Source organism: Salvelinus alpinus, chromosome 10 (assembly GCF_045679555.1).
Source record: "Salvelinus alpinus chromosome 10, SLU_Salpinus.1, whole genome shotgun sequence".
NCBI classification, from domain to species: Eukaryota; Metazoa; Chordata; class Actinopteri; order Salmoniformes; family Salmonidae; genus Salvelinus; species Salvelinus alpinus.
This window is the reverse complement of record NC_092095.1, coordinates 59,515,067-59,540,423: the sequence shown is the minus strand read 5'-3', so window position 1 is coordinate 59,540,423 and position 25,357 is coordinate 59,515,067. Positions and strand designations below refer to the sequence as shown.

Below are 25,357 nucleotides of genomic sequence, written 5' to 3'. Positions count from 1 at the left end.
TGTTCTGAAATCAGTTTAATAAAGTCTCCTCTGGTGAGGATTATAAGGCGAGTACACAGGGTTGTCTCAGTATTTGTTTGGTGCATAGAGAGATACAGTACACACTTCCGCCACAATCAAAATGGCTTCCGATTCAACCTGCATGTTCAGGAAGGCCCAAACAGGTGAGCTTCTCAACAGAAAGCCCCACCCACAATCATGTTATGGTCAATAGAATTCGATATAAATGGTATTAAAGCAGATTTGCTTTTACAAAACGTACAAATAGAAAAGTCAGACCTTGACATCAAAAAGCTTTTTACTATTGATTATTATTCACCCATAGATAGCCAAAATAAGACGGGGGAGAAACGAATGAAAAGTGAATTTATAAAGTATATGTATGTTAATTTTTAGATATAGGTTAATACTGTGGTCAAGGCCAAAGTGTTGCATATTCATATAAGTATGGCGTGTCTACCTGTGCTCTGCTATACCTCTAAGACACAGAGGTTATAACACTCTAATGAATGCTTATGGCTGCTTTAGGATAGTTTTACAATGTTGCAGTATTAGTAGGTAGTACTATACGCTGTTAGTGTTCGTACTCTAGGTTTCTAACAGTGTCTGCGTCTTCAATGACACCATATACCTGTATTATAGTGCACCGCAGAGGGCTTTGGCCAAAAGGACTGGATGTGAAATGGATGCAGACCTCTCTGTCTAGTGGTCTTTCATTCACAGCAGCCGTGACACTACATATGAGTGCCGCGCAACCCAACCTGTGAGTGCACAAAGACACACACACGCACACACACACACAATTTGGGATTGGGCCTTCTCAGTCTCTCCCTCCTCCCCCTCTCGCTATTTGATTCGTTTGGCCACATCTATGTAGGCAAATTCGATTTCGCGCTCAACAGGACAGGTGTTAGTAAACTCTTCCCTCTTGTAGGCGTGGTTCAGATAGCGCCACACCCCCACCATCTCCGCCGGGATCTCAAAGCCACGGTACTTCCTGGCCACCACCTGGGACAGGACCAAGACACAGGTGATGTCATGAAACAGACCAGGAAGTAGCCTAAACATGGGAATCACTTTGAGAGAAACAAATCACAACTCATATGGATCAGTGATAGAGGTCAGTGTTGATGTGAGAATTTAGAGGATATTAGTCATTAAAGTAGTTCCTTTATAATGTGTAGTCTAGGCAGCAAGGTGGGTATTATTGGTATTAGTACCTTTATAATGTGTAGTCTTGGCGGCAGTACCTTTATAATGTGTAGTCTGGGCAGCAGTACCTTTATAATGTGTAGTCTGGGCGGCAGTACCTTTATAATGTGTAGTCTGGGCAGCAGTACCTTTATAATGTGTAGTCTGGGCAGCAGTACCTTTATAATGTGTAGTCTGGGCAGCAGTACCTTTATAATGTGTAGTCTGGGCAGCAGTACCTTTATAATGTGTAGTCTGGGCGGCAGTACCTTTATAATGTGTAGTCTGGGCGGCAGTACCTTTATAATGTGTAGTCTGGGCAGCAGTACCTTTATAATGTGTAGTTTGGGCAGCAGGTTGCAGTCTGCCAGTGTGAGGTCAGGTCCATCCAGGAAGCAGCGTGTGGACTCCTGAGGGTCTTCTGTGCTGTTGGCATCAATCTCCTCCGGCAGGGGGGTCCTCAGGAATTCATCCAGCCGCCTCAGAGACTTCAACAGGGCCTTCTCCAGGCCTACACCCCCCCCACACACACACACACGGTATACGGTGAGTGAACACAGACAGACAGAGATGCACACACAGAAACATTGTAATCACAGTCAGAGACACACAGGCTACAGTACAAACACACAGTACACACACGCAGTACACATACAGATGCAGGCACGCACACACAATCACACACACAAACACAAGCCTTACCGTCGTTGGTATCTTTGCGGGGGTTCTTGATGTAGGCAGAGAACTTGGAGAACACATCTATACCTGCGGTGTTTGACTCTGGGTGTTTAGTCGCCAACTTGGGGTACCTGAGAAAGATATATCAGACATCAGGATTGGTCAGTTGAATCCAGGAAGTGGTCGTTTGATTGACAGGCAATAGACAGGAAGTGGTGGGTGTGTACCGTGGTGGCGTGAGTTTTTCCTCAAGGAACTCTTCTATCTTGTTGACGTCGACCTTCACCTCCCCGTTAAATGTGACGAACGGAGGGTTGGTCCCCGGGGCCAGGTCCTGCAGGTCCGCCGGTTTCCTGGGTAACACATTATTACAAGGCTCTTACAGGGCTCCTGTGTCAGGGAACCCACATAAACATCATCCAGCATTAAAGGCTGAATGTCTTTAGAAAGTATGTCAAATCCAGTTGATCTTGATATAGAACACAATTGATTGATTGATAGATGTATCGGCCGATGGAATGATCCATACCTTTTGAGGTCGACTGTGGTGACGTTGAAGATAACTCCCTTCAGCCACAGGATCATGAAGAGGCGCTGGGAGAACGGACAGTTCCCGATGCTCTCACCATCACTGCCAGCCTAAGTAGGAGACACACAAAAGGTTCAGTCCAACTCATACACACACAGTTCAAATACATACAGTACATACAACAGGCCCCAATCACAAATGCCCTGGTCATTATTCCCTGTCTGGTAAAACACACTGCCACAACACGTTGAATCGGCCCTGACGATCTCTTGCCACTAAAGGTCCTCAACAAACCTGAGAGATGATCAACAACACTAGCACCACCAGGAGCACCAGCACCAGCAACAACAACAGCACCACCACCAGCAGCACCACCAGCAGCAGCACCACCAGCAGCAGCAACAAAAACAGCACCACCACCACCAGCAGCAACAACAGCACCACCAGCAGCAACAACAACAGCACCACCAGCAGCAGCAGCAACAACAGCACCACCAGCAGCAACAACAACACTAGCAGCAGCAGCAACAACAGTACCACCAGCAGCAGCAGCAACAACAGCACCAGAACCAGCACCAGCAACAACAGTACCACTACCAGCACCAGCAACAACAGTACCACCACCAGCAACAACAACAGTATCACCACCAGCAGCAACAACAACAGTACCACCACCAGCAACAACAACAGTACCACCACCAGCAGCAGCAACAACAGTACCACCACCAGCAGCAGCAACAACAGTACCACCAACAGCAACAACAACAGTACCACCACCAGCAGCAACAACAACAGTACCACCACCAGCAGCAACAACAACAGTACCACCACCAGCAACAACAACAGTACCACCACCAGCAGCAACAACAACAGTACCACCACCAGCAGCAACAACAACAACAGCACCACCAGCAGCAACAACAACAACAGCACCACCAGCAGCAACAACAACAACAGTACCACCACCAGCAGCAACAACAACTGTACCACCACCAGCAGCAACAACAACAGTACCACCACCAGCGGCAACAACAACAGCACCACCAGCAGCAACAACAACAGTACCATCACCAGCAGCAACAACAACAGCACCATCACCAGCAGCAGCAACAACAGCACCACCAGCAGCAACAACAACTGTACCACCACCAGAAGCAGCAACAACAGTACCACCACCAGCAGCAACAACAACTGTACCATCACCAGCAGCAACAACAACAGCACCATCACCAGCAGCAGCAACAACAGCACCACCAGCAGCAACAACAACTGTACCACCACCAGAAGCAGCAACAACAGTACCACCACCAGCATCAGCAACACCAGTACCACCAACAGTACCACCACCAGCACCAGCAACAACAGTACCATCACCAGCAGCACCAGCAGCAGCAACAACAACAGCAACAACAACAGCACCACCACCACCAACAACAGCACCAACACCAGCAACAACAACAGCACCAACACCAGCAACAACAACAGCACCAACACCAGCAACAACAACAGCACCACCACCAGCAACAACAACAGCACCAACACCAGCAACAACAACATCACCACCACCAGCAACAACAACAGCACCAACACAACAACAACATCACCACCACCAGCAACAACAACAGCACCACCACCAGCAACAACAACAGCACCAACACCAGCAACAACAACAGCACCAACACCAGCAACAACAACAGCACCAACACCAGCAACAACAACAGCACCAACACCAGCAACAACAACAGCACCAGCAGCATCAAATTCCTCCATACTTCAAGCTCAACTCTTACTTTGACAAACAGCTCGATAGTTGGGAACCCCAGCTTTTTGGCTGCTATGTCAAACCAGGCCATTGTGACAACACAAGTCAAGGTATCAGTTTATAGACTCATAACCTAGAGGTCCAAAGACACAACCCGATCCTTAAATCAATCTGCCTCCAATCAGTCAGGTTCTGTCAGCGAAACTCGTGAAAATTACTGTCTCTGTCTGGGCTGACTGAGACCGGACCGGGTCTGAGGGTTCTGTAGCTGTGGGTGTCCATGATTGGGGTGGTAAGATCAAGGGGAGGTGGGTTTAGATATGCAGAGCAGGACAGTGAGGCGTTTTGCACAGCACACTCCCTCTTTGTTAGCCACACACAGCTAGCATAATAGACACACTGTTTGGGTGTTTTCCCTGTCTGGTGAGGCGTCTTTCGTTTACTTTGATAGATTGTAGTTCTGATGTGTTGAATTCAGCTCCAGGTACTGACGCAATGAATTAATAATAGCCCATGCCAAACAGAGAACAGCGTACAAACTTGTTTAGATACGTAATCAGGTCCATGTGCCCCTCTACAATAATTTCTTCCTGATGCAAAAGTTTCAGTTTATGATTCCAGTAAAAGTATCTCATTCACTGCCCTAATAACCTACAGTGCAGAAACTCAGCCTCTTTTGGTGCACCAGGATACGTTTTTATCAATCCTCAAACAACAGCAACAATAGGCCCCAACTGACTGACCCAGAGTCTGTGGGTATGGTGTCAGTGTAGGCTGGCGGAACAGTGTGAGGTCTGTTCTGGGGTCAGTGTGTGGGAGTTGATGGAATCCTCAGGCCTGTTCTGACCCTGATGGAAAAGGGCAATGTGTTTCTCATACACGCACACACGCACACGCACACACACACGCACACACACACACACACACACACACACACACACACACACACACACACACACACACACACACACACACACACACACACACACACACACACACACACACACACACACACACACACACACACACACATTGATGCACACACTGAAAACGTACTCCTCGTAGGCAACCAACCAAACTGTGCATGCATATCATAGAAGTACCTCATTGGGTAGAAAGTTGTCAACAACATAAAGAGGATTGTTTGATCATGTATATTTCTACTGAGATCATTACAAACCCAACCAACTCCGACTCATCACACTTCAACTCTGACCCCAAAGCTCATGGCAATAGGTGACCATTCAAGTGTGCTGTGTGACTTTGTTACCATAATGACAACAACAGCGGACCAATAAAGCAAATATCTGCATGTGTGTGGGCAGAGTGGGCCCTGTCACCCCCTCTTGTCCCCAGTCAGCTCCATACCAGCAGGCCTGATAATCAGCTTATTGTCAGAGAGAAAGAGAGAGAGAGAGAGAGAGAGAGAGAGAGAGAGAGAGAGAGAGAGAGAGAGAGAGAGAGAGAGAGAGAAGGGGAGAGAGAAGGGGAGAGAGAGGGGCGAGAAGGAGAGAGGGAGAGAGAAAGAGAGAGATAGAGATAGAGAGAGAGAGAGAGAGGGGCGAGAAGGGGAGAGAGAGAAAGAGAGAGAGTGGAGTGGAGGGGAGAGAGAGAGAGAGAGAGAGAGAGAGAGAGAGAGAGAGAGAGAGAGAGAGAGAGAGAGAGAGAGAGAGAGAGAGAGAGAGAGAGAGACAGAGAGAGAGACAGAGAGAGAGACAGAGAGAGGAGGGAGAGAGAGAATGCAAAAATAATTTCCTCCATGTTTTCCTTGAGTCTCTAACTCCGGTGAAAGCCACAGTTGGAGCTTGCTCCTGCCTCCTGCCTCCCCTGACCTTGGCCATGGAGCATACCTACAGCATGGAGCATATCTACAGTTGCTCTCACACCAAGAGCAAGACAAAGGCGTCTATTGTATTATGTGAGCAGGCGCCCCGGGAGAATAGGCCAGGATATTAGGACATTTTCCTCCAGGCTTAATCCTTCAGCTGGGCGCCAGGGCACCTTCATCAAACACTGGAATGTGCCTTTGTTGTGTTGGTCACGTCCTGGGCCCATGGCATGCAGCCCTCCAGACCTACAACGCCATAGCAATATGACCATTTTTAGCATGAGGTTTTATCTAGGCGACTGACGGTTAGCACACATATTATGTAGCACATGTGGGAGTCAAATCCACAACCCTGGGGTTGCTATAGAGAGCCACACTCCAACCAATTGAGCCAAAGGAGGTACCATGTCAGGTAACTTTTTAATACAGTTTTTTTTTATAGACAACTGATCAGAAATGCATGGCTCAAAGCAATACAGTCGCGGCTAGAATGGAGCGTAATGATGTAGTGCCTCAATGTAGTGCTCTCCACCTAGTTCTCAAAGCACTTTACATTGATAGTGGGCCACAGGTGATGCTACGGCAGCCATTTTGCACCACAACACTACTAGAATACCCCTCACACACACGCACGCATGGGACAATGGGGCCGGCAAGACTGTGTGTGTGTCTGTCTCCATGTAGCTGTGTGTGTGCGTGTGTGTGTGCGTGTGTGCGTCTGTGCGTGTGTGTGTGTGCAATCAGCTAAAGAGGGGTAGAATTACAGTAGGATATCACTCTCTTAATGGGATGAGATAAGGAGATCACAGTGGGATCACAGGCAACCCAGCGACATGACTCCCACATGCCAACACAATCACACACAACCCCAACAAAACACCTCACATGCAATCATAACACAGGGAATATTACACAACATGCCTCACACCCAAACCGTAAGTATGCTTGATGTTTCCTTAGCAACAGATTTTCAAAATGGCGGTGTGTTTTTGAATAAAGTCCAGCAGGCTAATACTTTACTGGCCAGACACACAGACCCTCTTCTTTCCTTACTACACCACCTCTGACCTGCAGGGCCAAACAGTGTTTTATTACGACGTAAATTAAGTTACCTGCTAACTACTCAACAGTATATTTTCCAGGCCCAGATCTGAAGCGAAGCCAGTATCATTGTATGTTGCCATGTCGCTACACTCGGTGGTAAAGAAGAACAGGCCACAGAAAGTAGGCTAATGATAACAACAACGGCCTCTCCCTCTCAACGACTCCCGACAGGCGGCCATTTCAAGTTGTCAAATCGCATTACTTTAAACCAGCCAGAGGAGAATAGGCCACAACAACAGAACAATGTCTGGGGCTTTGACCGGACAGTGTCTGAGCTAGCCTTTATGACCAACTGAACATGACCAGAGACCAGACACTAATATAATTAGCCACTAAGTAGCTAAGATAAGCTAAAAGGTGGGCTAGGGCTAGTGGCTGGCATGGGTTTTCCTATGATGCTAGCTAGCACGCTACATGTAGCCCCATGTGTAATCTATAGAACAGGATGACAGGAAAGTTCCATTACGAGCTAAGTAGATAATTCTCGAGGATTCCGAAACACTGATTTGATTACCAGATGAGAGAGGGAGGCAGATAGAGAGAGAGAAAGAAGGAAGAGAAGGGGTGGGTTGTGACATGTGTACAGATACATCTTGTAGCCGTTACCTGAATAGAAGCTACACTTGACTTTAAACACATGCTAAACTATATCCTGCCACAAGTGGAGTTGCCAATACACGGAGACAATGGCAGAGAGATCTGCACATCTTAGACCACACCCCTCAGTGTTCTTCAGTCCTGGTCCTGAGCACCCACAGGATGTGCAGGGTAACACACCTGATTCAGGTAATCAGCTGATCGATACAGCCTGTAGCTCTACAGGACCAGGGAGCACTGGGGTCTGTTCAGGAAGATGCAACATAACAGAACTTTCAGATATAAATACACTGTGCACTACACAGTTCTATTGTAGATAGAACACATGTGATTGCTTGTCGTCTAAAAAAGGGAATTGTGTCAGCTTTATTCATCACATGTCTATCTGCAACCCATAATTAACCCTTGGTGCTACTGTACCTTGACATAGAGGGAGATCTCGTACTCCTGGGGGTCCGGACTGTCGCTGTCTTCCCCGTGAGGAGTTGGGCTCTGCAGCCTCACAGACTTCTTTGGCGTCTTCTCCTCCCCCTGCGCCTCCTTCTCTTTCTTCACCTCTATCTTCACCTCTGTCCTCTGGTGCATAAACGTGGGCACCTCGTCCATGACCACCACCTTCTTCTTCTTTTTCTTCACCTGCTCCTCTCTCCTCTTCGGGGAAAGTACCTCCTCTTTGAGCACCGACTTCAGCTCCTTTATCCAGTCCTCCCTCCTCCCGGGGGTCTGCGCTTCCTCTGGGGACAACTTCTTAATCCCGTCCTCCTTCCGCTCAGGGGTGTGCGCCTCCTCTGGGGCCTCCTTCTTGATCCAGTCGTCGCTCCTTCTGCGGGTCTGCGCCTCCTCTGGAGACAACTTCTTAATCCAGTCCTCCCTCCTCTCGGGGGTCTGTGCCTCCTCTGGGGCCTTCTTGATCCAGTCATCGCTCCTTCTGCAGGTCTGCACCTCCTCTGGGGCCTTCTTGATCCAGTCATCGCTCCTTCTGCAGGTCTGCACCTCCTCTGGGGCCGCTTTCTTGTTCCAGTTGTTGCTCCCTCTGCGGGTCTGCGCCTCCTCTGGGGCCGCCTTCTTGTTCCAGTCGTTGCTCCCTCTGCGGGTCTGCACCTCCTCTGTGGCCGCTTTCTTGTTCCAGTCATTGCTCCCTCTGCGGGTCTGCGCCTCCTCTGTGACCGCTTTCTTGTTCCAGTCGTTGCTCCCTCTGCGGGTCTGCGCCTCCTCTGGGGCCGCCTTCTTGTTCCAGTCGTTGCTCCCTCTGCGGGTCTGCGCCTCCTCTGGGGCTGCCTTCTTGTTCCAGTCGTTGCTCCCTCTGCGGGTCTGCGCCTCCTCTGGGGCCGCCTTCTTGTTCCAGTCATTGCTCCCTCTGCGGGTCTGCGCCTCCTCTAGGGCCGCCTTCTTGTTCCAGTCGTTGCTCCCTCTGCGGGTCTGCGCCTCCTCTGGGGCCGCCTTCTTGTTCCAGTCAATGCTCCCTCTGCGGGTCTGCGCCTCCTCTGGGGCCGCCTTCTTGTTCCAGTCGTTGCTCCCTCTGCGGGTCTGCGCCTCCTCTGGGGCCGCCTTCTTGTTCCAGTCGTTGCTCCCTCTGCGGGTCTGCGCCTCCTCTGGGGCCGCCTTCTTGTTCCAGTCGTTGCTCCCTCTGCGGGTCTGCGCCTCCTCTAGGGCCGCCTTCTTGTTCCAGTCGTAGCTCCCTCTGCGGGTCTGCGCCTCCTCTGGGGCCGCCTTCTTGTTCCAGTCGTTGCTCCCTCTGCGGGTCTGTGCCTCCTCTGGGGCCGCCTTCTTGTTCCAGTCATTGCTCCCTCTGCGGGTCTGCACCTCTTCTGGAGCCTCCTTCTTGTTCCAGTCGTTGCTCCCTCTGCGGGTCTGCACCTCTTCTGGAGCCTCCTTCTTGATCCAGTCGTTGCTCCCTCTGCGGGGTGTCACCCTATCTCTTTTTACTGTCGCCTCCTCTTTCATTTCTCCTTGTCTCAGCCTTGTGGGAGATAGCAGCATCTCATTCAGCAGTTGTCGTTTCACCTCCTCTGTTCCAGGGAACCCATTCTCTATCCTGGCTTTGCGACCTTTGACCCCTAGCTCCACCTCTTCTTTCTTCTCTTTCCTTCTTTCCTTCGCTGTGTATTCCTTCCCAAACTTTACTGGCTCATCCTTAGTGGCAGGCACTGGCTGTTCTACTCTCTTGCTGCCTCCCTCTAATGCAGATTTAGACTCATCCTCAATGAGATCTTCTGGCTCTTCCGCCATCTCAATCGCTCCCTCTGATTGTGAGTCTCGTTTATCGTCAATGTTTGTCACTGGCTGTTCCTCCAACTCAACCCCTCCCTCAGCTCCTCCCGTCCCTATCTCTGAGACCGGGACCGGATTATCCATCTCTTCAGCACCTCCCACCTCTGCAGCTCCGGGCTCATCCAGAATGACCTCTCCTGGCTGTTCTTTCTCCATGTCTCCTCCATCCTCAAGCTCGAAAGCCTCCTCGACATGCTCTAAATCCTTGTCATCGTCCTCCTGTGTAGCTCCTGCTGAACCCTTGAGTATCTGTACCTGTGGCTGAGCTGCAACTTTGTCTTCTTTCTCTTCCCCCTCTTCTCTGGCAGCATTATCAGGCTCCAAAGCCTTTTCCGTCTGTTCCTCCATACCGCCACCTCTTCTCTCTTCCTCTGCTATGTCTACATTATCCTCCTTCTTTTGCTCCTCCTCTACTTTGCTGCCTTCTGTGTCCATCCCCACCACCGCATTATCCCCAACCTGTTGCGGCTCTTCCCTCTCCCCACCACCTCCCTTCACTGCCCTATCACTGTCACCCTTTTCCACCTGTAGCTGCTGTTCTGTCTGTTGTAAACCTCCCTCCTCTTTAGAGCTGTTCTCACCCTCCTGACTCTCATTGGGCTGTATCAGTGGCTGTGCCTTGCTCTTGCTCCCTCCCTCTACCTCAACAGGTGGAGTGACAACATCCTGTGGCTGTTGAGCCGTGGTTGCCTGACTCTTGATGACTCCAAGCTCTATGAACTCCTTGGTAACGAACAACGGGGGCTGGTGCTCTGTCGCTTGATGCCCCTCCTCTTTTTTCTCTAAAACTGCTTTAGTTGTCTCTCCCTGTTCCTCTGTAACAGGGCTTTTAACCTCCTCCTCTTTTTTCTCTGTACTCTTCTCACTTCCCTGCTGGTTCTCATCCCTCTCTTCTTGTGAAACCTGTCGATTTTTTGCCAATTTATTGTTACTTTCCTCGCTCTCTCCTTCATTGTCATTGGCTGGCTGATGTTTAGGCTCCTCTTCCTGTCCTCCCTCCTGCCGTGTCTCTCTGACCTCATCACTAGTGGACACAGTTTGACAGTCCTCAGTCACTTGACTCCCGCTTTCATCACTCACTCTCGCCATGCCATCATCATTAGTCACCTGGCTGATGGGCATCTCTGCGTCCTTCGTTAACTCATCTGTAGTGGATGTGGTTTCTGGCTTTCGACTCTCTGTACACAGCTCTTCTTTACTATCCACCTCATCCTTAGTAGACGGGACTGGTGGTTCTGTTGTCATCAAACCGACATTGTCCTCTGTCTTCTCTGTCTCATCAACAGACAAAATGATTTGTGCCTTTTCTGCCTCTGGAGATGTCTCCAAGGCTTTCCTCTCTACCTCATCATTAATGGACTCAGTTTCAGGTAAACTACGGGGTGGTGGGCGGAGAGGAGGTTCTCTCTCCTCTATTTCTCTCTCTTTGTCCGCCCCTGCTGACTCCTCTCTCTCAGCAAACTTCTCTTCTTCAACAGCCTCTACAGATTTCTCCTGCTCCTCTTCAATTACAACAACTGGCACAGTCAGCTCCCCCTCCCCTTTATCTCCCTCTCTCTTTTCCTGTAAACCAACCTCCTCTTCAATCCCCCTCTCCCTCTCCTCTCCCTCCTTTCCTCCGCTCTCGCTAGCTTGCATCGTCACTTCGAAATGATCAGCTGCACCTGCCATCCCAATGTACTCCATGTCCTCGCCCACCTCCTCCCCCAGTTCTAACACCTCCTCGGCTAGTTCTATATCCTCCTCCTCCTCCTCCTCTTCATCTCGTTGTCTCTGTCTGTCCGGGTTGGTACAGGTTCCTATAGGGCTGTGGATGATGGCTCCATTGGAGAGGTCCGGGCTGAGGCCACTAGCTTCAGACTGAGCCATGGTTACTGGAAGACCAACACACACTGGGAAGGAGTGTGTTCAAGGTTCCAACGAGTATGTGTCCAGGAGTTCAAGCCAAGTTTGAGAAAGTTGGATAAGTGTGTGTTTGTAGGTTCCACAGACGCACGCACAGCTTCTAGTTGTCGCTGCCTGGGGCTCCAATCTGTAATTAGTGCCTGTGTACAGTTGGTCAAAGTACAATCTCTTCCTCTCTCTCTCTCTCTGTCTCTCTCTCTCCCTCTCCCTCCTTCTCCAAAGGATTAGGCTGAGTTTCAGAAGTTGATCCCCACATGACCAGCCTGCCTCATTTAAATCCGCCCAGAGCCTATATCCCCCCAGCCCAGCCCAGCACCAGAGCCTATACCCCACAACCATGCCTAGCCACACTTTCCTCAACCCCAAACCATCTTTAACCCTCCCTCTGACCCCTTTTCAGTTTTCAAGTTCTCCTAACATAACTCATAGGCTAAGCCTCTGCTGAGGTCAGTGAGGATGCCCTGAGTTAGCTTTTCAGTAAACCACAGTTGTCCTAGTACAATCCCTTATCCTCTTTCAGGCTTTAGGCAGAGTAGACCTATAAAACCACTGTCTGACAGTCAGAGGTAGACCTACAGGCAGAGGCATTGGGAGGTAAAGGATTGCATTGTTGACCAAATGTAATTATTCACACAAGAGAATTCTGGTACAAAAGGATGAATAACCTTAGTAATTATTTATCTTTTTAATTCCATTCTTCGATCTAAACATATTGATGATGCTTCCATCATACTCTTCAAATAAAGAAGAGTCAAATCATCACTACTGACTGTAGGCCTTACGTTTTTCAACGTTAGAGGGCAGTATTGCTTTGTCTATAATGGTATTAAATATGATAAAATAGCAGGTCATTTACATATTACATATAAATAAATAGACTTCACTTCAGTAGACATAAGTATGGCATTTGCAACGAACAGTTCAGGGCAAAATGACAGTGTCCTAAAACTCAACACTGACAGTGACAGCTAATGTGCCATCACCTTCAGAGCGTTCCAGTAATTTGCAATGGGGTAAAGCGCTGCGTAGACATCACTGATCTAAAACAGACTGCATGAGTCAAACTCGTTATCATGTAATCTCTTGGACAATCCCGAATTGCAGTGATCAGTGAAGCTGCGTTGCGACAGTTCTAAACCGGAAAATCGCATCAGCTGTTTTTCGTCCCCTTGACGTCATATCCTTTATTCCATGGGCCACCAGCTCTATACCAGTACTTTCAGTTTTTAGTGTAATATGCATTTTGAATGTAATTTACTGAGAAATATTTCGCCATAAAACAACATAGCTACATTAGTTATTGAACTTTTGCTCATTAATTAATGACGAATCTAAGGAGCTTGCGATGAGATAGTAGCTAAGCGCTTCTGCTAGCTAGCTGAAAGCTAACGTAGGTCCACAGTATATTTAGCTACAGTGACTGCTAGGTCCGAACTGCAAGTTGAAACAACTAACCTGGCGCGACTAGAACAAGTACGGTCCGCAAGATGCAGAAATCAGAGAAGAGCGATGGTGCTGAGGCAACGGTCAATGTGCAGTTTACCGACCTACCCAACGCCCTTATCGCATGCAAAGTAACTGAAGATGTTTTCAATGACCAAACTCTGAAGGTAAGGATGTGTGTTATGGTGGATCAAAGCATTCAACCAAAGCGAGTTTGCAATACATTACAATGGTTCCCTACTAAACAACTTAAACCTGTGTGTGTGTGTGTGTGTGTGTGTGTGTGTGTGTGTGTACACATACGTACTTACTCATGTTCAATCCAAAGATAGTATTACATTCCACTCCTCCAAAGAATTGGCGTCTTTCTAAAGATGAGTCTTAGGCTCCTAGTTGTGTAGTTCCAATCCACCACTCACACCCTCATCACACACATTGAAATGGTTCCCTTCCATCCCCTGCCTGATTCCATAGGGGTTGGAACAGTTCCATCAGCAAGAACATTACTAGATTTTCCCCCATAACAAGACCAGAATACAGGAAGCTTGGAAAAACTGAGATTCTGTCCTAACTGGGCCAGAATCTCAGAGCTTAGCCAAGGACAGATGCACACAGGCAGAGGTCCTAAGAGTGTTTATTTTACTCCTTCCTTTCCTTGTCTTCTTTCCTTCATGACCACTTAGCTAGCCAATAAGTGAAAGTGATATGGCACAAACATGTCTAGTCATCTCTGCTCCTCTCACCGATCTCTTGTCAGGGGTTTTGGCTGAGGAGGCTGTGACCTCTTTGTCAGTCAAATGAAGGCCACTGGAAGTAGACTATGTGATAACACGCTGTAATCAGAACAATGGAAAGTGTGTGTGTGCTCTAACTAGGCCAGATGTCATTCAGGAGATCCTCCTGAACAACAGCAGGGAGAGAATTGGCAAGCAGGGGCCCTATTCAGTCAAAACCGTTTCTGGACTTTGAGGATATAGCCTAAATCATAAAACAAAGATTGGTATCTTTAGTAAAATGCATATCTGGTACACACTCCCATTATCTCAGTCTGGGATAACATCTAGCCTTCCTGAGGTCAGGTGAATGTGTCACAGGGGCTGAGTTTTTGTGTTGGAAATCTGACTAATGTATTTTTCAGTGTACACAACATTCTTCCGCTCTGTGTAGGCTAGTCTTTGATTCAGAGAGAGTTTCCATTGGAGCTGACAGGAAGGACAGCAGTCATAAGCAGGAAGAGGTGAGGTTGAAAAGGGGAGAAATTAGAGACTTTGTTCTACGTAGTATTCCCACATCCAAAGACTAGGCCCTATGCCTTGCAATTTGTTTAAAGCAAATAGAATAAATCCACACACTAGGGCTGTCCCGATAAAAACATTTATATTGGTTGACCGAAAGTCGTCCGTTCTGAATATAGTTGATTTTATTAAAACAAATAGGGTGTCTATATATCGAGGGGGGAAAAAACACGAAAAAAATTGAGTGATCGGAATTTTTAAACTTATTTTTCCATATAGACACACTCTACTTGTTTTAATAAAGTCAACTATATGCATTGAGCTTGTCTGATGCTTTAAGCTCACTGTTTGATGAAATAAGACGCAGATGACTCAAGAGGGAGCCAGAGATCAAGATAACCAGAAGAAAAAACCTTAACCTGACCCAACCATCCTCCTGAAGTTGCTGGTAATACAAGGAGTCCACAACCTTTCTCATGAGCAATGCCAATTTATCTTACAATTTCTACTGATTTGCGTGCTAGTTGTGGTTTTCAAATGTACTTTTTCATGGAACAGTTTAATTTAGAATAACATCTTCGTATCTCAAAATCATTGTCATGTGGTTAATCAAAATTCTATCCAAATCTAAATACAAATTATACAAACTTAAAATGCAACTTCTATTGCCATTGCAACTATGTAAAAATAGCCTACATAAAGCCAACAAATAAAAACATTGCAGCCTGCAGGTAGAAAATATCCTGATAAAATAAAAATCTTATAAATCACATTGGCTACCCATGTCCTGTCTGCAACGAACTTGAAACATTGTATTAACTATTAACTTGGGTCTGGCCCAGCTCACACTAGCAAACTTGCAACATTGTATAAGTGCCAGTGAGCTCAGGACAGACACAGCTGTAGGCTATTTGCGCAATGGATAATAAGTAATCAGGTAGGTCTATTTTATGAAGTTTCCATTGGATAAGAGCATGACATTTTTCCCTTTCACACTGAGTTGTTATCGAAAGGGAGAGAGCTGTAAAGATTTTTCAAATACACTGCCGGTCAAAAGTTTTAGAACACCTACTCATTCAAGGGTTTTTCTTTATTTTTACTATTTTCTACATTGTAGAGTAATAGTGAAGACATCAAAACTATGAAATAACACATATGGAATCATGTAGTAACCAAATCAAAATAGCCACCCATTGCCTTGATGACAGCTTTGCAAACTCTTGGCATTCTCTCAACCAGCTTCAGCTGGAATACTTTTCCAACAGTCTTGAAGTTCTCACATATGCTGAGCACTTGTTGGCTGCATTTCCTTCACTCTGCGGTCCGACTCATCCCAAACCATCTCAATTGGGTTGAGGTCAGGTGATTATGGAGGCCAGGTCATCTGATGCAGCACTCCATCACTCTCCTTCTTGGTAAAATAGCCCTTACACAGCCTGGAGGTGTATTGGGTCATTGTTCTGTTGAAAAACAAATTATAGTTCTACTAAGCCCAAACCAGATGGGATGGCGTATCGCTGCAGAATGCTGTGGTAGCCATGCTGGTTAAGTGTGCCTTGAATTCCTAAATAAATCACAGACAGTGTTACCAGCAAAGCACCCTGGCGGTTGGAACCCAAAATCTCCAATTTGGACTCCAGACCAAAGGACACATTTCCACCGGTCTAATGTCTATTGCTCATGTTTCTTGGCCCAAACAAGTCTCATCTTCTTATTGGTGTCCTTTAGTAGTGGTTTCTTTGCAGCAATTCGACCACGAAGGCCTGATTCACACAGGTCTCCTCTGAACAGTTGAAGTTGAGATGTGTCTGTTAGTTGACCAGCGTTGGACTAGTAACCAACGCTGCAAGATCGAATCCCCGAGCTGACAAGGTAAAAATCCGTTCACCCACCGTTCCTAGGCCGTCATTGAAAATAAGAATTTGTTCTTAACTGACTTGCCTAGTTAAATAAAGGTAAAATTAAAATGAAGCATTTATTTGGGCTGCAATTTCTGAGGCTGGTAACTCTAATGAACTTATCCTTTGCAGCAGAGGTAACTATGGGTCTTCCTTTCCTGTGGTGGTCCTCATGAAAGACAGTTTCATCATAGCGACTGATGGTTTTTGCGACTGCACTTGAAGAAACTTTAAAAGTTCTTGAAATGTTCCGTATTGACTGAACTTTGTCTTAAAGTAATGATGGACTGTCGTTTCTCTTTGCTTATTTGAGCTGTTCTTGCTATAATATGGACTTGGTCTTTTACCAAATAGGGCTATCTTCTGTATACCCACCCTACCTTGTCACAACTGATTGGCTCAAATGCATTAAGAAAGAAAGAAATTCCACAAATGTACTTTTAAGAAGACACACTTGTTAATTGAAATGCATTCCAGGTGACTACCTCATGAAGCTGGTTGAGAGAATGCCAAGAGTGTGCAAAACTGTCATCAAGGCAAAGGGTGGATATTTGAAGAATCTCAAATATAAAATAGATTTGTTTAACACTTTTTTGTTTACTATATGATTCTATATATGTTATTTCATAGTTTTGATGTCTTCACAATTATTCTACAATGTAGAAAATAGTAAAAATAAAGAAAAACCCTTGAATGAGTAGGTGTTCTAAAACTTTTGACCGGTAGTGTATATTGAGAAACTATTGTAATTCTCAATGGATGTAAAAACAGTCTTTGTTTGCTTTCTGTTTTAGGTGAAGTAAACATTATTTGAGAAGCTCCACAGCTCATTAGTGGTGGTGCGTTAAGCCAATCAGAAATACAATCAGATCCCCAAATGGGCACATTTATATGCCTACATTTGCACATAGGCCAGGTAGCATATAGGCCTACTTCAGTGCATAATCAGGTGCGCGTCCTTACTCAACATTGACAGGAGCGCTCCAAACAAAGGAGAAAATAACTTGGCCGCGGGCGACCATCAACCAGTCAACTAATTGGGGTCAGCACTACCACACACTGTTGCTTTTGTTTATGAGAACTAAGTGTCAACTCACCATGGGTCTACTACAGACTACTATGGGCCATACAAACAGTACTGTTGTGAGAAACGGCAAACAGAAGTCAATGCTGTATGGAATTTACACATTGTTTGTTTAACATGGAGGTCTAGCTGGTGTGGTGACATTGGTGAGTAGTGTCGGATTCAGCTGAAATATATTTACCTACTGATGGCCTCTTCCATGGAAGGGAGGGGGCAGAAACAGTGAGACAGGTGCTCAAACCAGAACAGCTGGTCAAGCCACACATACTCCAACTCTCTCTCACTCACTCACTCACTCACTCACTCACTCACTCACTCACTCACACACACACAGATCAATGATTGAATAATCAATTGGGCTTAGAAGGAAGTGAAACAGGGTAAAGGTCATAAAAACTTGACTGTTTGGAATAAAAGTGTTTTTCTTTTCACAGGGTCACGTCCTTTAAGGAGCTTTGAGTCAGCTGAGAGATCATGTGATGGAATATTCCGCTGTGTGCATCAACACTGTGTTCTCCTTTAGGAATGTTTGACAAAGACACACAATGTTTCCATCCTATTCAGATATCCATCTAGTTTTAAGACCCATCCATGCCCTTAATCAGATCAACTGTCCTGTCCAAATCAAAATGGCTTCCCTCCTGCAGTAAGGGTCACACATTATTACAACAGGTAGTTTTAATACAGGTCACCACCAGGGACTGGCCACACACGTGACACCAACAGAGGTTACCTAATGGAAACTGTGACCTGTACTGTCTTACTGTACTCACTGAAGGATTTGCGTGGTAGAGATATTTGATTCACAAAGCCTCAGGCCTGGAGAGAGAACAGAGCAGGTAGTGTGTGTGTTCTTGCACACTAGTACTAGACTGCAGCTGGTAGGCTTAAAGCTACATGATGTAACTCTTTTGGTCAATTCGACCAAATTCACATATAAATGTGAGTTATAGATCTGCCATTCTCATTGAATGCAAGTCTAAGAAGCGGTATATCTGTTCTATGTGTACTATTTCTATTCTTCCCGTTCTTAAGTTTTGTTTTTGTGGCTTTTACTTTTGTGCACCAGCTTCAAACAGCTGAAAATACAATATTTCTGGTTATAGAAAATATATTTCACAGCGGTTTAGATGGTACAATGATTCTCTACACTTGTTTTGTCACAAACTGAAATTAGGCGATCAATTTAGAATTTTAGCAACCAGGAAATGGTGGATAGATTTCTGCATATTGCACCTTTAAGTACTCTGCCTGAGTACAACCTCTGTGCACTTGTCTCTCTCTACGATGTGCTGGGGGGACAGAATCTCTTTGTTGTCTAGTCTTTGATGTAAAGGTGTGCATGCGTCTGTGCTGTCTGCTTTCTGGTGCTCTTCATAACTATCAGTGACACTTTGGTCTTTCCTGCTGTTTCTACTCAGATCAGACAATGGTGGAGTGTTCTAGAATATACAACCAGTTCTGAGGTTCCACCTGTCACTGTCTGAGGTCACACTCTGCTGTTCTAGGTTCTGTCTTCTAGCCGACTGGCAAACGGCTAGTATGATTTGTTACTCACTACCTTTCATGTAGCAGCAGCTGGAGACGACATCTCAGACCAGAGTTGAGGATCTCTGCATGCAGAATACAAGTAGTGTTGTCAAAAAGTGTCAGTCGAGGGTCCAGACACAATACCTCTATACTGTTAACTTGCATGTAGGCCTGTGGGTGTAGTCTTGAGAAAATGGATGTGTAGGCTAGTTTTAAAGTTTGTGGGTGTTGTATGGAAACATGTGTCTTCCTCCCTGCAGAGCAGCTGAGGTTTAATGTGAGTGTTTGTGTTTGTTGTTGTTAACCATCTCCAGACCTCTGTCCCACCGTGTGTGTGTGTGTGTGTGTGTGTGTGTGTGTGTGTGTGTGTGTGTGTGTGTGTGTGTGTGTGTGTGTGTGTGTGTGTGTGTGTGTGTGTGTGTGTGTGTATGTGTGTGTGTGTGACGGTGTACATGTGTGTTAACCATCTCCAGGCCTTTGTCCTACCCTGTTAGTTAGTCTCTCACACACCCACACTATCTCTTTCAGAGCCACTTTGCATAACACTCAATGTGGGGGCGCGGCAGGCTCTCAGCCATTTTTTCCGTCCTCTCTGTTTTGGTTTCATATTCCTATTTTCCATTCCCTCACTGGAACATTTGCTTTCTAAGACACACACACACACACACAGATTGTCACTTCACTACTAACACACAAACAAGTGTATACTACATTTAGCACATACATTATAGACACACATGCTGAGCCTTTACTTTAGTCTCTCTCTCATACACTTTTCCTCTCACAGCACCTCAGTGCTATTAATACCACTCTCATAAAAGCTTCTGTGTTATCAAGCCTCCAGCTGCGTACTTTCCATAAGGACCAGTTCTCCTTCATCTCTCTCCTTCCCTTACTCTCCACACAGACCTCTGTTTTTCAGGCTGTCTCTCCCTTTCTCTCATGTACTCTGTGCTTCTGCCACCTCTCTCTTTTAGTCCATCTCTCTCTCTCTCTCTCTCTCTCTCTCTCTTTCTCTCTTTCTCTCTTTCTCTCTCTCTCTCTCTCTCTCTCTCTCTCTCTTTCTCTTTCTCTCTCTCTCTCTCTCTCTCTCTCTCTCTCTCTCTCTCTCTCTTTCTTTCTCTCTCTCTCTCTCTCTCTCTCTCTCTCTCTCTTTCTCTTTCTTTCTCTCTCTCTCTCTCTCTCTCTCTTTCTCTCTCTCTCTCTCGTCTGTGTCTCTCTGTAGTGAAGCTCTCGGGCGTATTTATACCGAGAATGACCTGTGTTTTCCACGACTGACGCTCAGCAGGCCAGAGTCAAGTGCCTCGATAAGCTGATTCAGTGTGTGTGTGTGGTTTTATTGTGTCAGAGTCATGGACCCAGTTTCTGATTTGCACATATTTTCCATTCACAACTAAGCAACAGATTTGTCATATGTTTTGTGTTTTGTGTGTGTGTGTGTGAGTGAGAGAACAAGAGAAGAGGGAAGAGATTAACACTTCAGTCTGCTAAGGGTTGATTTTGTTATTTTCCAGTCCTCTGTCTCTCTGTCTGTCTCTCTCTGTCTCACTGCCTCTCTAATTAGTCAGCAAAGGAGAGAGGGAGGGACCATGTCTGAGTGAAGGAGAGAGGGAAGAAAGGAAGGACACACCCCCTGTGTCAGAGGGTTGGCTGGGAGTGAATGAACCATGGAACGAAGGAAGAAAAGAGAGAGAGGGAGGGGCTGTGGTGTACGTCAGTAGTTGTGACTCTCATATAAGTGGCTGCAGAGGCAGAGAGAGCTAGAGACCAGACAGACAGAAAGAAGGATGTATTATATGAGACTTTTACAAATGCTGGCCTTAGTGTTGGAATGTTCTATAGCCTAGACGGAGGACTGTTTTCAGCTGTCGTGTAGCTGCCTGTCTGTCCTACAGACCTCACTGCCAAGGGTGAGAGCTATCGCTAACGTTGCTAACTCTGGATCTGGTCTAGCTGCTCAGTAACTAACTGGTTCCGGCTTGGACATCACTGGACATTTTTTGGGGGTTCTTCATTTGGCCAGGACTGCAGTCTTTTGCAGCTCTCTTAGTGGGGTGTGGACTGTACAAACAGAGAGAGATAGAGAAGAGAAAAGGGGAATTTGAAGAGGGGAATAGAAGAGGAGGAAGTAAGGGAAACGGGAAAAATATTTTTATTTTTTGTTGTTGTGGGAACGAGATCTCCCTCAACCCTCACGCTGGGGAAGGCGGCGCAACCCCCCCACACCTGTCATCTTCATCCCGGCCCCTCCTCACAAACTCTGACCTCCCGCATTATCAGGTGGAAAGGCCTCTGCCTCCCTGCCCTTCCCATCATGCACCTCAAGACCACCAAGTGTAACGCCTTCTGCCTGGTTGCCTCGGTGACCAACCAGGAAGTGTTTGACAGGCCTGAGTCCCGGGTAAGAAGGCTTTATATGTCGCCTCTGATCTGTCTCCTAAAACTGATCTAAGGTCAGATTCTGTAGCCTTTGAGGTCCATTTCTTAGTGGTTGTAATGGTTAAGTAATCTGTTCCTAGATCTGTGCTTGGCTGCAGCTTGTGATCCATTCTCACTGAACTAATCGTTCCAAACTGCTTTAGACCAATGAGATGCAGCGGTCCTCATTGTCTGAGCTGAGCTCCAATCAGACCGCTGTCACACTGGGTCTTTCTTTAGCGACGGACCCCGGCGCTCACCAAGGCCAGGCACGCACACAAGTTGAGCAGCGTTGCCATGACAACCAGGCAGTGTTCCTCATTTTAAGGGGACAGTTTAGTCAAGCATTTTGCAGCAGCTATTTTTAGAAGGGCGGGGGCGGGTAACGTTAGGCCTGAAAGACTGCAGATATGAAACGAGGTTGGTGACAGTGTTTTCAGGAAAGGTACTTACAGTACAAGTCTTCATACACTTGACAAATTTGCCTTTATAGGGTTTGGTTTTATTGTCATTGTGCCTGGACTGGTCTTGGGTTTTTATTTTTTACCCCTTTTTCTCCCCAATTTCGTGGTATCCAATTGTCCCATCGCTGCAACTCCTGTACTGACTCAGGAGAGGCGAAGGTCGAGAGCCGTGCTTCCTCCGAAACACGACCCAACCAAGCCGCACTGCTTCTTGACACAATGCCCACTTAACCCGGAAGCCAGCCGCACCGATGTGTCGGAGGAAACACTGTACAACTAGCGACCGTGTCAGTGTGCATGCGCCCGGCCCGCCACAGGAGTCACTAAAGCGCGATGGGACAAGGACATCTCGGCCCGGCCAAACCCTCCCTTAACCCGGGCGACGCCGGGCCAATTGTGCGCCGCCTGATGGGTCTCCCAGTCGCGGCCGGCTGCGGAACAGCCTGGGATCAGACACGGGGCTGTAGTGACGTCTCAAGCATTGCGATGCAGTGCCTTAGACCGCTGAGCCACTCGGGAGCCCCTTGGTTTTAGGCTCTTTTTTTTTTTTTTACTTCTCTCCCATTGCTGGTTCTCTCCCAGGCCACAGTCCCATAACTGTAGTTAATGTTTGTTAGACTATTATTATCTGTGGGATCATGGTGACTGAGCAGTTTTGAGAAACATAGCCTATTTCTGGGTAAACAGACGATAATGTATTATGTCATCCCATTACTAATGCTGTGTGGCAACATCACTATCCAACTCACTTGTACTGTACCTTCTCTCTCGCCCTCTCTTTTCTCTCTCTCCTCCTATAGGCCAGTTTTGAGTCTCTGTTCCGCTCCTTCGACCCGGACGTAAACTTCCAGTTCTTTAAGAGTTTCCGGCGTGTGAGAATCAACTTCAGCGATGCACTGGCCGCCGCTGAGGCGCGGCTCCGACTCCACAAGAGCGACTTCAACGGCAAAGAGATGCGCCTCTACTTCGCACAGGTAGAGACACGACTTCTGTACATCACCCAATGCCCCCATACTTTCAGTAACTTGGATCTTTTGGTAGTGGAAATATGCTATGCATTACAAATAATAGCTCCCGAGTGGCGCAACGGTCTAAGGCACTGCATCACAGCGCTAAAGGCGTCACTATAGACCCGGGTTCGATCCTGGGCTGTATCGCCGTGATCTGGGGTCCCATAGGGCGGCGCACAATTGGCCCAGCGTTGTCTGGGTTAGAGGAGGGTTTGGCCGGGGGACTTTACAAGTAGGCCGTCATTGTAAATAAGAATTTGTTCTTAACGGACTTGCCTAGTTAAATAAAGGTAAACAAATTATAAAAAAACGTGTTCATCACTTTGGTTTAGCTAGCAGCAGTGTTGGCACTGATTGATTCCATTGGTCTACATTGAGCCTCTTGTGTCTCGCTTTTCCCCTTCCCCCCACCGTTTGCCCTGCAGTCCGTCCTCATAGGTAGTCCCCGCCTGGAGCCCCCTAAACCAGACAAACAGTTCCTGATCTCCCCCCCAGCTTCGCCACCGGTGGGGTGGCAGCAGGCCCCGGACGCCGTGCCCGTCATCAACTACGACCTTCTCTGTGCCATCTCCAAACTAGGGCCAGGTACAACACACACACACACACTTACTACAATGAGGATGGGAACCTAAAATTAGAATTCGTTAAAATTAGAATACATTTTTATTCAATGTGATGGAATTACAGTAGCTGTCCTTTGTATTGCCGTCAGTTCGATTGTGGCCAGTCCTACAGTGTTCACAGTCCTCTCTCCAACTCTAAATTAGGTGAGAAGTACGAGCTGCACACCGGCACCCCCACCACCCCCAGCGTAGTGGTCCACGTGTGTGAGAACGAGCAGGACAGCTCGGGGGGCGAAGACGACACAGAAGGAAGCACCAGCAGCAGCAACCGCCCCCCTCGCCCCAAAATCATCCAGACACGGCGTCCGGACATCACCCCCGGCGTCATGCAGTGAGCGGAAGAGAGAGGGGGCGCTCTAACATCCACAAAGCATGTCTCCCACATCTGCCTCTCAGAAGTCAATGACAACCTGGCCCTGGGAGGATGCTGTTGGGACATGTAATACATCCTCTCTAACACTAGGGGGAGTCGCCTCTCAAAGCCCTGCCTTTTCATGGAGAGAGAGAGAGAGGAAAAGAGAGCGAGAGACATTCATCTCTTATCATTTCACATTTAATTTCTCTTTTGTCCTCCATTTGGAACAATATTAGACACTTGAGAAAAAGAGAAGTAGATAGAGAATAAAGAGCAAGGGATGTTTTGAATATTTTTGCTGTAAAAAAAATGTTTTACTTCCTCATTTGCTTTGGAACCGTTGTATATGTTCGTGGTCAGGCATGGTAGTGTGAGAGAGATGTTGTAGTCTTCTCTAGAGAGACACCGGGGGATCAACTTTCTTTGGATTCATTGTGACTTGTAATTCAGGACCCCGTAACAAACCCTGTCTATAGACTCATTTCATACTGTGTACTGGATCCATCATTTTCTTGTCTATAAGATGTGTGCGCATGCTGCAGTGGAGGCCGGCTCATAATAATGGCTGAAACTGCGCGAATGGAATGGCGTCAAACTATGTGTTTGATGTATTTGATACCATTCCACCTATTGCGCTCCAGTCATTACCACGAGGCAGTCCCAATTAAGGTGCCGCCAACCTCCTGTGGAATGCTGGCATCACCAGCTCAGCGATTTACAATGTTTCACTCATCGAGGAGTACAAATTACATTCTATTTGATGACATCACAATAGACCTAATTATTATTCATGAATATTCTAATGCCTAATGGTCTTGACTCCAGGCCTAACATTTGTAAACAGAACACTTCAGAGTTACGTTCTTAGCAAATGAACCTGTCAAGGAGTGAATTCTATGAAAGGTACTTGTTCAATAATATGTCTCCAATAATGACTCATCTGCTTCCATAGCATTGAGATATGTTAATGTATGTTAATACAAGCTCCCTTCTTTGATTGACAGAACTGGCTGCCATATCACTCTGATCACACGGGGCAGGGATGACCGCCTGCATGGGTCTTCATAGCTTACTGTACATTTTTGCTGCACATCTTCCTGGCCAGTATGGCTTGTCTCACTTGACTTACACTGCTATTTTGGGGCCGACTGGGGGCCATTCGGGTTCTGAACTGCAGTTACTGTAGGAGGGTTGGTTGTGTGCGCTGCTGTCAGAGGGGGGTTTCATAGGTTGTAGTGGGAGGCTTGTGTAGATGCACTGTGAAATGTTTAATGCATGCGCCATCACAGCACATCTGGAATGTTATTCACCCCAGCGGTTTGGAGTTGCATTAGTCATTTAGCTACTTTTGTACTCAACTATTGAGATTCATTATACTTTGAATAATAATCTAGTGAGTTATCATGTAATAAAGACTTCACCGCTAAAGTCA

The 25,357-nt window shown here is 46.8% G+C and overlaps 2 protein-coding genes across 5 annotated transcripts; one reads left to right on the top strand and one right to left on the bottom strand.

Annotated features, from left to right (window-relative positions):
• LOC139532441 (chloride intracellular channel protein 4) lies at positions 1-13,759 on the bottom strand. Of its 3 annotated transcripts, none has more exons than XM_071330015.1 (6): positions 13,620-13,759; positions 2,399-2,508; positions 2,097-2,222; positions 1,894-2,000; positions 1,521-1,702; positions 1-1,008 (listed from the first exon to the last, which is right to left on the bottom strand). In XM_071330015.1, exons 2-6 carry the CDS (start codon positions 2,452-2,454, stop codon positions 847-849), a joined length of 633 nt encoding a protein of 210 aa, XP_071186116.1. In that variant the 5' UTR covers positions 2,455-2,508; positions 13,620-13,759; the 3' UTR covers positions 1-846. The 3 variants fall into 3 exon arrangements, with proteins under 3 accessions (XP_071186116.1, XP_071186114.1, XP_071186115.1); XM_071330013.1 differs by lacking the exon at positions 13,620-13,759 and adding an exon at positions 8,110-11,954; XM_071330014.1 differs by lacking the exon at positions 13,620-13,759 and adding an exon at positions 4,189-4,429.
• On the top strand, positions 12,966-25,357 carry rcan1b (regulator of calcineurin 1b). 2 transcript variants are annotated; one of them, XM_071330016.1, is made up of 4 exons: positions 12,966-13,475; positions 22,738-22,911; positions 23,373-23,532; positions 23,715-25,357. In XM_071330016.1, exons 1-4 carry the CDS (start codon positions 13,353-13,355, stop codon positions 23,903-23,905), a joined length of 648 nt encoding a protein of 215 aa, XP_071186117.1. In that variant the 5' UTR covers positions 12,966-13,352; the 3' UTR covers positions 23,906-25,357. The 2 variants fall into 2 exon arrangements, with proteins under 2 accessions (XP_071186117.1, XP_071186120.1); XM_071330019.1 differs by lacking the exon at positions 12,966-13,475 and adding an exon at positions 20,811-21,456.